At 41.8% G+C, this 13,291-nt stretch overlaps 1 protein-coding gene across 1 annotated transcript; it reads right to left on the bottom strand.

Moving 5' to 3' along the window:
- Positions 1-521: 521 nt before the first annotated feature.
- On the bottom strand, positions 522-12,801 carry LOC124021724 (stathmin-3-like). Its single transcript, XM_046336849.1, has 5 exons — positions 12,640-12,801; positions 3,635-3,733; positions 3,236-3,429; positions 1,416-1,607; positions 522-1,214 (listed from the first exon to the last, which is right to left on the bottom strand). The coding sequence occupies exons 1-5, from the start codon at positions 12,656-12,658 to the stop codon at positions 1,155-1,157; spliced, it is 564 nt and encodes a 187-aa protein (XP_046192805.1). The 5' UTR covers positions 12,659-12,801; the 3' UTR covers positions 522-1,154.
- Positions 12,802-13,291: the final 490 nt, after the last annotated feature.

Genomic DNA, 13,291 nt, shown 5'->3' with positions numbered 1-13,291 from the left:
CACATCAATGTTACACTGAGTTAAATAAGGTATTGTTATTACATTTTATATTCTAATGTTATTATTTATATTCCATTCCAATATTATATTCCAATGAATTATTGTTTTTATTAATTAAAAACAACTATTGAAAACATTTTGCTCTTGAATATAATTTTAAAGACTGCTGTGATTTAAAATATTGCATTATTCCAAACACATTTAGTGGAATTGTACATAATGGATTGTATGGAAAAGTAACAAAGAAACTTAATGTGCAGGTGAGTTAAAAAGAGGGACTTACATCAAATCTCCTCATAGTGCAGATATTAATAGTGACATGTCCCATTTCCCTGCATATTATTTGACAACTAGACTTCGCTTTTAAGTATTACTTTCTAAAGAATTTGTAAATAAAACTGATTAAATTGATTTTAACACACTTGTGTGAAACCCCATGCCATAATCTTCTACCGGGGTAACTTCTAAAAACAACATTTCATGAAATAACTAAAAAAAAAAGTGTAAACTGTAGCCATTTATTTCCCTTTATAGTTTATTTGCCTAAGCATGTCCTTCATCCACATAACAATTTCTTTCCAAACGTAGCTTTTCTTGTGTCAGCAATAAGACATTGTTCTTAGGGGAGAGGGCTAGTTACCTTTCAGTACTTATGTCTTACACCCAAAAGAACATTGACAACATCCAGTACACTCACATTTTATTAGTCTAATACACAATTAGATCAAGACAGACTCCCCTTCAACAATCCATGCCATTTATGTAAAAAGCGATGCATGTCAGTGTTTGAGTTTATATGTGTGTGAATTGTATGTATGTTTGTGTCTGTGCATGTGTGTGTGGGCGTGCGCAGTACATTTGAAATTCCAGCCATTAGAATGTATTCCAACCATTTAGAAATGTTAATATCTACTGTTTGAAATGCTGGTGGTGTTGATGTTTTAGTGAGAAAAAAATGTCATACTGTAGGGATGTGTAGAGAGATGAAGAGCTATGACAGTTGTGATATCTTGCAGGTAAACTTGTTCCCTATTGAATGACAGATGAGATTGCAGGATGTAGAGCAGAATTATGATTTTTGACACAAAAATTCCTCGCTAAAAACACACTTCACATAAGCTGGGGAAATGGGAATTCCTTTCAGTAAAGCCTTCTTATCCAGAAAGGTCTGCTTGCAGCTCCTTGTTCCGGCGCACTTCGGCTGCATGCATCTCCTATGAAAAACCATTAACACCACAAAGAGAAATCTGTCAAGACACAGGTGACAGGTTATGTAGTCTACAGTCTAGAAATATGTCAGAGTACTTAGCTAGTTCTGTTCTGAGCATATATCTTTATTTCTCTGACCAAGTAAAGGTGGGGCGTCAGACTTCGAAATAGAAAGAGAGAGGAGAGAAAACAAAACAGGCCCTCACCTTCTCACGGAGCCGCTGCTTCAGTGAGTTCAGGTATGCCTCCCGGTTCGCTTTCTTCGCCTCCATTTTGGAGTTGAGCTTCTCTTCCGCCATCTTGCTGAAGTTGTTGTTCTCTTCCATGGCCTTGTGCAGCACCTCCTTCTCATGCTCCCTCCGCTCAGCCAAATGCCTCAGCACCTGAGCCTCCTGGGACTAGGGAGCAGAGAGAAAAAGTGCACTCTTTTCATGCACAGATTTTGTTAGCAGTGTATATTTACTGAAAATGAATGTCAGTGTACGGCAGTAGTATGCTAACCCAATGCTAACTTTTATGATTTTCCCTAACCCTAACCTCACTTAAATTAACCTAACCCTTGTCCCTTAACATAACCTTGACCCTAACCATAACCAATTGCTATCCCTATGCTAAAGTGTTTGTTTGCTGGTAAAATATCCAGTTCCTATTATGTTGTAGGAAAGACTGATGATAAAATCATTTCCCCAATATCAGGGAATTGAATCAAAATGCTACTGAGTAGCCTGATCATTTCTTGTCAAAGCATTCAACCACATTTTGCAACTCCAATTTGGATTTCTGTATTAACTGCTTGTCTCGCCCCCAGACTTCCACATACACTTTTCCCTCCTCCCTACGGTATATTCCAGCAGCGATGACAGGCTCTCCCCATTCATTACTTTTCTTTCCCTCAGGGAACCTAGTGACAGGTCTGGCTGGGTCTGTCTGATACGCAGTGATTAAGCATTGAAGCAGTTCTCACCCAACAACGATAATTAGTCATCAGTTTTTCTATGTAAGTGGAAATGCAAGGTAGAAAAAGGCTCACAGAAATCCCAGGAAATCCCCCTAACTGAACTAGGATAATGAAGCGATGGGTTGCTAGTTATTTATGTTTTCATGAAATGTCAGATATCAGTCTATTTTTCAAGGTTGTGTTCATTAGGGCATGCGACAGAAAACGTTTTGAAAAGTTTAGCAATGGAAAAAGACAATAGGTATTTCTTATTGGACAAGTCCAGGTAATTTTCCTTCCATTTGTTGCCTAATGAACACAACCATGTCATTCATGTGTGACAGCTCTGGCATTTCAGTAGAGAGCCTGGATGTCTAGAGAGAGACTGGTATTTGTTTCCCCATCTCATTTATCTTTCTTTCTTCACCTCCTTCTCCCCATTGAGTGATGATCTTTTCCTCATTTCACTTAATCTCCTGTTAATTTCCTGTCTCTTCTTCCGTCTCTCCTCAGCAAATTCAATAGCCCTTTACCTCACCAGCTTTTTATCTCTCTCCTCCTCCTTTTCGTCCCTCCTTTCTCTCCCTCTGTTTTCCTTGCCTTGCCTTGCCTTCCCTTCTCTTCTCTTACCTTAAAAATGTATATAGTTCTGCCTTGAGCTGTTCTTGTCTATTGACCTTCTGTATTATGTTTCATATTTTGTGTGGACCACAGGAAGAGTAGCTGCTGCTTTTGCAACAGCTAATGGGGATCCTAATAAAATACCCAAAACATACCTCTCAGCAAACTAAATTAACATACTTCACATGTTTCTCTCCCCTCCTCCCTGCCTTCCTTCATACACTTGCATCTGTCATCCTCTCTTACCATCCTACTCTCCTCAACAACATCCATGAACTCTATGAACCTGAAATGCTTTTTCCCTCCTCACCCCCCCCGCCCTCACTTCCTTCTCTTGCACTCACCTTCCCCTCTGTTCCCATCTCTTACATTCCGCCTGTCCTCAGCAACCTCATTGAACTTCTTACTCTCTCCCTATCCTCCCTTTTCTTACTCCCTCCCTCCTTTCCCTGCATCCTCTTGTCTTACCTTCCTCCTCTCCTCAGCGGCCTCCAGCCTCCCCTGCAGCTCATCCAGGGAGATGTCCCTCTTGGGGGGTGAGGTCAGGGCGGGGGGAGAGGCAAGGGGACTGGGCCTGTCCGGGGACAGGTCGGTGGGGGACTTCAGGATCACCTCAAAGGACTGGCCCGACAGTCGCTTGTTGATGGGCTTCACCTCCAGGTCTATTGAGAGAGAGACAAGACAAATAAGACACAAAATGGCTGTTGTGCATTACCCTAGATGGGTGGATGCTACACATTGGTGGTAGATAGGATGAATTACCGGCCATACAATGTAAAGTGTTTTGAGACTAAGAACGAATATAAAGCCAAAATACATTACATTAATACAATACACATTAAAAAACAAAGCACACTTTTGGCTGACCTCCAAATTGGTAGTTGGTGGTGGGGTATGATGTCTGGGGGTATAGGCAGGAGCAGATGAGAGACATCATGGACATTTCCTTGATCTTCTCTGTGTAGGCTTTAAGGAACAAAGAAACAGCGAGAGACATGGTAAGATATTCCAATGATATACAGGGTAAAAGAATCGTCCTATTTTTATATATTTATTTGCCATATTCCTTTGTGACCATGGCAACCATGGCCCCAGGTTTTTAGGAGGAAATGTTGTTAAGAAGGCTAGTATTTATTACAAGGCTGTATACAGTGCAGCTGGGATGAGATTGAAGGTGTGTCTGCTATAAAAACATGAGAGTGCAGTAATGGCACTTTCACATCAGATTGAGTTAGAGACTATTGCATTACCTGCCAACTGGACTAGTTTTTAAATTTCAGCACTTTGGCAGAGTCATGTGGGTGGGTGGGTGGGTGTGTGAGAGAGAGAGAGAGAGAGAGAGAGAGAGAGAGAGAGAGAGAGAGAGAGAGAGAGAGAGAGAGAGAGAGAGAGAGAGAGAGAGAGAGAGAGAGAGAGAGAGAGAGAGTGTGAGAGTGTGCCTGGCGCTACCCATACTGTAATATCAATGCTAGAGATACTTCTAATCTACTTTTACCACTATGCATTGTTATGCAAATCCAATAACCAGGGTCGGATTACCGAACGGACACGCAGGGATATGTGTGTCGTCTCCCACCCAGGTAGCATATGATAGCAAAATGTGTAGAATAGCAGGACATTTGCTTTAAAAGGGCAAAATTCTGTCTCAGCCTCAATGCAAAATTGTGCATTCGGAAAGTATTCAGACCCGTTGACTTTTTCCACATTTTGTTACGTTACAGGCTTTTGATAAAATGTATAAAATTGTTTGTTTTCCTCATCAATCTACACGCAATACTCCATAAGGTTTTTAGAAATGTTTTTGCAAATGTATTACAAATACAAAATTGAAATATCACATATACATAAGTTCAGACAATTTACTCAATACTTTGTTGAAGCACCTTTGGCAGCGATTACAGCTTTGAGTCTTGGGTATGACACTACAAGCTTGGCATACCAGTATATTTGGAGTTTCTCCCATACTTCTCTGCAGATCCTTTCAAGCTCTGTCAGGTTGGATGGGGCGCGTTGCTGCACAGCTATTTTCAGGTCTCTCCAGAGATGTTAGATCGGGTTCAAATCAAATCCAGGCTCTGGCTGGGCCACTCAAGGACATTCAGAGACTTGTCCCGAAGCCACTCCTGCATTGTCTTGGCTGTGTGCTTAGCGTCGTTGTCCTGTTGCAAGGTGAACCTTCGCCCCAGTCGGAGGTCCTGAGTGCTCTGGAGCAGGTTTTCATCAAGGATGAAAACATCACCACAGTATGATGCTGCCACCACCATGCTTCACCGTAGGGATGGTGCCAGGTTTCCTCCAGACGTGACACTTGGTAATAAGGATAGAGTTGAATTATGTTTACCAAAAGAAGGCAGTATTGACTGTCAATAGTATTGACTATTGACTGTCCACATGACCGTGCTCGGAAAAAGTCTCAGGTAGCTTACGCCAAGTGCATTCCTGTAATGTTATTCTAGGTTCAAATTAAATACTAAAACGTACTTACGTGTCCGGTGTCATGAATATAAGAAGCATTCTAAGATACTACAGTATCCTTCCCCAGATCTGTGACTCGACACAGTTCTGTCTTGGAGCTCTACAGACAATTCCTTCAACTTCATGGCTTGGTTCATGGCTTGGTTTTTGCTCTAACATGCACTGTCAACTGTGGGACCTTATATAGACAGGTGTGTGCCTTTCCAAATCATGTCCAATCAATTGAATTTACCACAGGTGGACTCCAAACAAGTTGTAGAAACATCTCAAGGTGATCAATGGAAACAGGATGCTCCTGAGCTCAATTTCAAGTATCATAGCAAAGGGTCTGAATACTTAGGTAAATAAGGTATTTCATTTTTAGTAAACATTTCTACAAACCTGTTTTCACTTTGTCATTATGGGATACTATTTGTAGATAGATGAGGGAAAAATGTATCCACTTTAGAATAAGGCTGTAACATAACACAATATAGAAAAAGTCAAGGGGTCTGAATATGTTCCGAATGCACAGTATAGAATAGCAGGAAATTAGCTTTAAACTGAAACATTTTCTCTCAGCCTCATGACAAAATGTGAACAATAGCATGAGATGAGCTATAAAACAGCAAATGTTTCTCTCTGACCCATGGCAAAAAGTATAGAATTGCAGAAAATTGGCTTTTAAACTGCATCCTTTTCTCTTTGCCTCAAGACAAAATGTGTACAAGAGCATTATAAAACTGCAACATTTTTTGCGGTGCTGAAGGTCAGTTCCCCAGGACCCCAAATGCGGTAGTCCGGTCCTGTCAATAACTCTTGTAAGACCAAGCCCAAAGTTAACCCACCAAAGATTAAGATGGCTAGCTTTGATAATAGACAGTATTGGGTTGGGTTGTGTTCATGAGGCACCAAACGGAGAGAAAAAAAACAGACTGAAACAGCGAGGGACTTTCGTTCTAGATTACTATTCAAAAAAATAAAAAATTGCTGTGACACAAAGCAACTGTTTAGCATTCTGTCCCTCTGGGTAATGAAGCTCTGTCTAAGGTTCACACCCAGATCAGTCAGCAGAGGCGAGGGAGAAGACGCAGCCTACAGATCACAGTTACACTTAATCAATACAGGTCTAATTACTATTGTGTTTGTTAAAGGTCAGTGTTCTCATTATCTCTGGTCTGAGATATGATCAGCAATGTGGGGGACATGTAGCTTTTAGGCTTGTTTGTCAGAGGGGAATTTCATTTACGATTTCTAGGCTGAAGGCAGGGTTTGTCTGGAGGTCGCTGATAGGACACATGAAGGGATTAGCCAAGTGCCAGGATGTACTGTAGTCAGGTTTTGGGGAGTGAACTGGGGCTGAATGGTTTTAATACCATTGAGGTAGAAGGTTTGGTAACACTTTACTTAATGTAGCTTCTTATGAAGTGTTATTTTGCCATATGGACATTCACAACACCTTATAGATGCAGTCAACATTATGAAACTGTATAACAAAGCAAACAGGTATGAGAGGCCGTGATATGTTGTGAATATATCACAGCTAAGAGGCCTCTCCTGTAGTTTTATTATCCCGTTCATCTTTAAGGTGTTATATGAATGTTTATAAGGCAATGTATAGTAACACCTCATCAGAAGCCACTTCAAGGAAAGTATGACAGTTTTTCCTTTCACATATTAAAAGGAAAAGTTCACCTGCACTCTCCGTAGCACACCAAAAAAAGGGAAAGACCCACTAGTATGGGAGTGCAACCTAGTATGGAAATATCCACTAACTATCAATCAAATCAACTAATAGAAGACTGGTGACCTTTCACCATTTGAATTGCCTTATTGTGTGACTACGCCACCTTCTCTTCTGATGATGAAGATACTGTACTTTACAGCTGAGTATGTTCCCCTTCCTGTCACTCCTCCACAGCAGCACAGAGACTTAACATGTAATATTAATCTCACCCAAAGCAGTACCCCCGCCCCCTCACCCCTAAGTTTCCACATGGTCCCTCCCTAGCCCCTGTAGGAACCATGCCACTGAATGCAACCACTGAACAAGTACGGGTTACGTAAGTAGCGTGTGCTCCGCAGTCTGTGTTCAGTGGTTTGCATTCTGCAGTGTGACTTGTTTTATGCTTGGCAGGGTGTGTGAGCCATTGGAGTGAATTCACCAGCACCTGTCTCAAAGTACTGCTCAGTTGTGGTGCTTTAAGAAACTCATGCCAACCTACATATTGTATATGAAAGACACCATCTTCTGTAGTATTTCACACCAGTGGTTCAAAACCTGGGGTACGTTTAACCCTAAGAGCAAGGAGAGATAATTGGGACGCACCCTATGACTGCCTGTGTGTTGGTCCTGTCTGAAGTCAGTCTTCCTTTAATGCTAATGAGGCAGGAGCCTGAGCATGTCTAGACGATTAGCCCCCAGAAATACTACTTCCTCTTAAAGATCAATGCCTTTTAAGGTGGCTTGCTGCTGCTGAATAGATAAGCAGGCAGTGGCCCTCATTGTTGGAGCAGATATACCGACCTGCTCTAACTCTCATGGGTACATGAGGAAAGTGGGCACAGCACGCACCCTGGAGTTTAAAAAAAGGATCCTTTATTTAAACATTTTTCAAAGTGCCGTTAATGTTTCAGTTATGTTAGCCTTGCAAACCCATGTAAGGTCCCTTTCCATCGCAGTCGTGTAACACAGTGTCGCAGATGATCAGATCCATAAATCATACTGATGGGCTTCCTGCCATGTTAAACACTGCTTCCACATTTGCAGAGATCTGCTACGAATCTGATTTGTCTCAGATCTCTACTAATTACAACTGGGTGTGATGGATTTCAATGCAAGAGATAATTAAGCATGTGTCTCTAATGTATGTGTGTAGGTGGACAGCACCGTGATGCTGAAAGGGCTTAAGCCCGAATATAGAATATGTGCAGGATAGAAATATTATCCAAATGTGAGAGTCAGCAACTGCGCAACTTTTTCCAATGCTCATTCAATTGTGTAACATTTACAGTGTAAATGGCAAAGCGAGAGGGGTCAGAGCATTGTCAAATCTGAAAAGGGAAAGATTCTGTGTTATACCTTTGCTGTCATCCCTGCTCTCATTGCATAAATTGCTATGTTCTGTGAATATTTTGTAAACATTCTTCCAATGTCATCTCAAAGACAGTGTGCAGTACCTTAGAGCAACTGTACATTTGATGTATTTTGTATCTATTGTATTGTGTTTACCCCAATTGTGAAACTGACTGTATAAATAATGGTGAGAGAGAATGAGAGAAGGAAAAGGGTCTGCAGGTGCAAGTGCCCCCAGACATATTTTACTTGGCAGTTCTATTCAGGAAGAAAACTGCGTCCTGCATTGAGCAGCAGACATCTTATTCACAGCAGGAAGCCTCCATCCTCCCTTTAAAGTTTAAAGTTGCACTGTAAAGGTCTAGGATCAGTTTGCCCTCCCCAAATGCTAGCCTTGTGCATTAGTAGAGGAATTGGACCTTTAAAGAGAAGGCACATTTTCGACAACGAGGCTGGGTCGCTAGGGTAATCTCAGTGGCTGTTTTTTGCCTGGTCATGTGCTGAATTATTGAGGAGTGATGTCAACTTCCATCCTCCTCTTCCTCCATCCATTTGCGTGTGCGCGCACATCACACAGATATACACACACACAGCTAAAGCCTCACACAGATACATGCACACCGCACAGACACACAAAGCTAAAACTACATATACACACACATCAGTATACGCACACCTAACACACACCTTTAACGCACGCACATATAGTATGCACACACACACACACACACACGCAAGCCTCCCTCCTGCTGTGCACACACACGGTCTTCCATGCTGGTGGGCGTGCATTGTAAATTATTCAAATGCTCTTTTTTTAGAAAGGTATCCTTGCTTGGTTTTCTTCTGAATAATAATCCCTGTGGACCCCCCAAAAACCATCAGTCTACTCCTGCAGTGGAGAGCCAACAAACCCTTAGACCCCCATAACATGGCTGACGTTGCAGAGGCTGAGAGTTCATCTCTACAGCAGTGCCAGAGCCCTAAGTGCCTCAGTAGGAAAGGTAGGTTCATCAGAGAATGTAAGGAACTGCTGATATTTACCAAGGTGCTGAATATGTCTATGGAGTGTGGCGCTTATTCCAACAGCTCCATGAAGGGGTTCAATGGAAGCAAAAAAGTCAATGCTCTGTGATCTATTACATGAGCCCCCCCAATCACACACATACGATCACACAAAATAAGTCTATGATGCATAAACGATTGGATTAATCAACCATTTTCACTGTAACCTAGGAGAAAACTAAATCAGACTTTTAGTGGCACAATTTCAGGAAATCCTATTTATTTCACTATATGCCCAATCCACAAAAAAAGAAAACACAAAATATTCCCAATCCACAAAATACTGTGCCAAAAGCCCCCCTTCTACAGTAATAGAATAGTATCTCCTCCAATTACACTGCCTGACTAACTCGGTGTCGCTTGGGAAATTAAGTAGTTTGAGGCCCTCACATATTTCATGTGCATGCTTCCAGTTGAAACCTTAATATGATTTCTCCTTTGGCTCAGCAGCACCCCTCCTCCCTCCCTCTCTCTCTCTCTCCCTCTCTCTCTCTCTCTCTCTCTCTCTCTCTCTCTCTCTCTCTCTCTCTCTCTCTCTCTCTCTCTCTCTCTCTCTCTCTCTCTCTCTCTCTCTCTCTCTCTCTCTCTCGCTCTCTCCTTACCTTAAGCTCTTGTTACCCTGGCAGCCTCTGCAGATTTGTTTATCACTCTATTTCCAGATCTCTCCATCCTACTATATTTCCTCTCTCTTCTTTGTAAACACTTGCCTTTCTTGTCTTGATCTATTCACGGCTACACAATATTTATTTTCAGTCTCTCTTTTCAGTCTCTCCTCACAGGAGACTAGGTACAACTTCAAAAGAACAGACTTTGATCAAAAAAGAGCTAGCATGTAACGACATACCACTGGTGGGAACCCAGCAGACACAGAACACCATAGGGGGTTCACCTACTTTCGAGACCACTTAAGAAACAGATACAGATACACAAGCTGTGATACCTCCCCCAAACATTCCAAGGGAAGGTTCCAATAAAATACCTTGTTCCCTTCCCATCAACATTATGTATCCCTTTGTTATAGATCTCAAACTTTCTGGATAGGCAGATTATGTTGGGTGTAAGCAAACATATGATTATAGCTCCACATAGGCCAGCTAGTCGGCTATATTGCTTAACCCTATTTGATACTTTTAGATCCCCGAAGGAGAATCAACCAGGACAGAAGAGAAGGGGGTGAATAATCAGAACGGAATTGGGCCATTGATTGGAACAGAGCGCAACGGTCAAAGCAGTTAAATTTTGACAGGAACTGCGAGCTTGTTCTTTAACCTCCCTCTTTTGATTCGCTCAATTCTCTTCCAGCCGGACAGAGACAATGGCAGTGACAACAAATAAGGACTGACTCTAGCTAGTCTTGAGTTAGGTTTTAATGTGCATTATCTCTATCTGTCCACCAAAAGTGCAACAGTAAAACCATTGTACAAATGTATATACATTAAGTACTGCATTTGAGAGTATCATCTTTATAGTAGGCTTTCAGTGAAAAATGGGCATAAAGCATGTGTTTAGCTGAGGAGTTAGCTAATTTTTTATTATTATAAGATAATACACTGTACAGAAAAAAATAACCTGTATTCCTGTAATACAACTGAACACATGGACTGCTGTTGTATACCCCCCTGATTCTCTGTCGCTAAGGGTGTGGCCGCTACTGCTCAGCACTGAGCTATTGATCCACAGCAAGACACACACACACACACACACACACACGATATAGGCCAGCTCTACCAGGAAGAGGGGTGACAATGTGTTTAATCTGCAGAATTTAGATATCACACTAGTGTCCAGGTGTCTTTCCTTGAGGCTTTTTATATTAGCTCCAGTTCTCTCTCTCTCTCTCCCCACTGACTAGGGTGGAGGCCTTAGAGGCTTCTCGCTCTCCAATATTTCTCTCTCTCTGTTTACCAGCTGAGCTCTAGTGAGCAGGGTGCTACTGCTGGCCCTAGTGGCTAATGTCTGGTGTCGGTCTGCAGTCAATACACATGTGACATTGGCTAATTGGGACTAGGCCAGGCACAACACACCTGACAACCTTTTACATGACATAGACATAAACCATCCAGATTTCAAACCATTTAAGAATGTAAGAAAGGTTTTCTTTGTTTATCTAGTGTGTGTGTGTGGTTAACCAATATTACTGCTGAAGACTAAAGATGTAGTGGTTTGGTTCCTGTTTTGTTCTATGAAAACCCTGCGACTACTCCTGTGTGTCCTTTAGAGGACAGTTTGTTTGGGTTACTAGAATAATGTTGGTATATGTATAATAGCAATACCAGCTAATCTACAAATTTGACGAATTACTTGTCATTTGTTGCATAGCTGTCTCCTAGTGATTTATCCTTCTGAAGAAGATAATCCTTTATATAATTAAATCTCTCTCTTCACACACACACACACACACACACACACACACACACACACACACACACACACACACACACACACACACACACACACACACACACACACACACACACACACACACACACACACACACACACACACACACACACACACACACACACACACACACACACACACACACACACACACACACACACACACACACACACACAATACAATCATAATAAGACATGTTCAAACTTTGGATGAACATTTACACTCATTTTTGAGTAAGTTGCAAGCAAGAAAACCGATGACCAAAATGTTACCTCCCCACATCAGTAGCCTATTCAGCAATTGTATTGCCACAATTGGCCAAATCTATATCATTGCACGTTTTTATTATCTATGACTCCTTTGCTTACTTTTTTTTATTTAACTGGATAAACATTTCAGTTCTGAGCTTTGATTGGTGCCCATGGGATGCATCCATCAAAGTCTATTCATTTCCTCAAATTAATATTGATCAGAAATTGCTTACTGTATGTCATATTGGGGATCTTACATGATTTGAAATGACGCAAGTTGTGCTGTAAAACATAACTCGCGCTAAGCGACATTGTGACAAAAGGAGTGGTCTCATCTGCATCAGGACCAGTAACCGTTCGTCAATATCACAAAGACTGTCGTTTATACAACGTTTGAAATATTCCATCGAAGGCTTTACTGTTTGAGTGTATATTTTGCGTAATCGAGCCTAATGTTTAGTCGATAGGTAGGCTAGGGGTCTCTATATGGTAGCCTCGTCTGTAACATGAAGTGAGTGCATCCACATGGGTTGCTACTAGTCAGACAGGTCGCACCTCGAGACATCACCAAATCTACAGTAACGCAGCCGACTTTGCTTGAAATAACAAAGATTTTCCCCGACTCTTACCTGATACTGTGCTCGCCATGGTAACTGACGGGAAAGGCGATGAGGGAGAAGAAATGGTTGTGTATCCGTGTGAGGGTGGAAGCTGTCCGCTGCTGCGTTAATGGACAATGAACAACGCACTCTAGTCAGATCTAACGGGCTGCGGTCTGTCAAGAGGAGGGGTTGAAGAAAAGAGGCGGAGGAGTGAGCGCTTGAAGACACATACGCATGCACGCACACAGGATATGGGTGGCTTTTAGGATGGACAGAGGCAGATGGATGGGTGTATAGGATTATTATCTAAGACTAACAGAAAATGGTAGACTTCACTTTTGGCACCTTAAGAGGCATGGGCATAGGTGTGGATTAAGGACACCCCTTCAGCACCACTGGCAGTGCCAACGACCACCAACCAATTTGTAGTCTATTTTCGTGTATTCAAATGGCGAGTTGTTTGCAACTGCTTGTACATCTATAGCCAATAGTAAAGTCAGTAAAATGTCTTTGTCTCTAAGTTCACACTCCTAAAAGCTGTCTTTTTCTTCCCACAAACCAAGTTGCATAACCCAAACAATCTATGCCATACTGTATCTATCTACTTTATATGGGCAAAATAATGTGGACACCTGCTCGTGGAATGTCTCATTCCAAATTCATGGGCATTAATATGGAG

This window comes from Oncorhynchus gorbuscha, linkage group LG03, assembly GCF_021184085.1.
Source record: "Oncorhynchus gorbuscha isolate QuinsamMale2020 ecotype Even-year linkage group LG03, OgorEven_v1.0, whole genome shotgun sequence".
Lineage (NCBI taxonomy): Eukaryota > Metazoa > Chordata > Actinopteri > Salmoniformes > Salmonidae > Oncorhynchus > Oncorhynchus gorbuscha.
The sequence above is the reverse complement of the archived record's forward strand: the minus strand, read 5'-3'. Positions and strand labels throughout refer to the sequence as shown.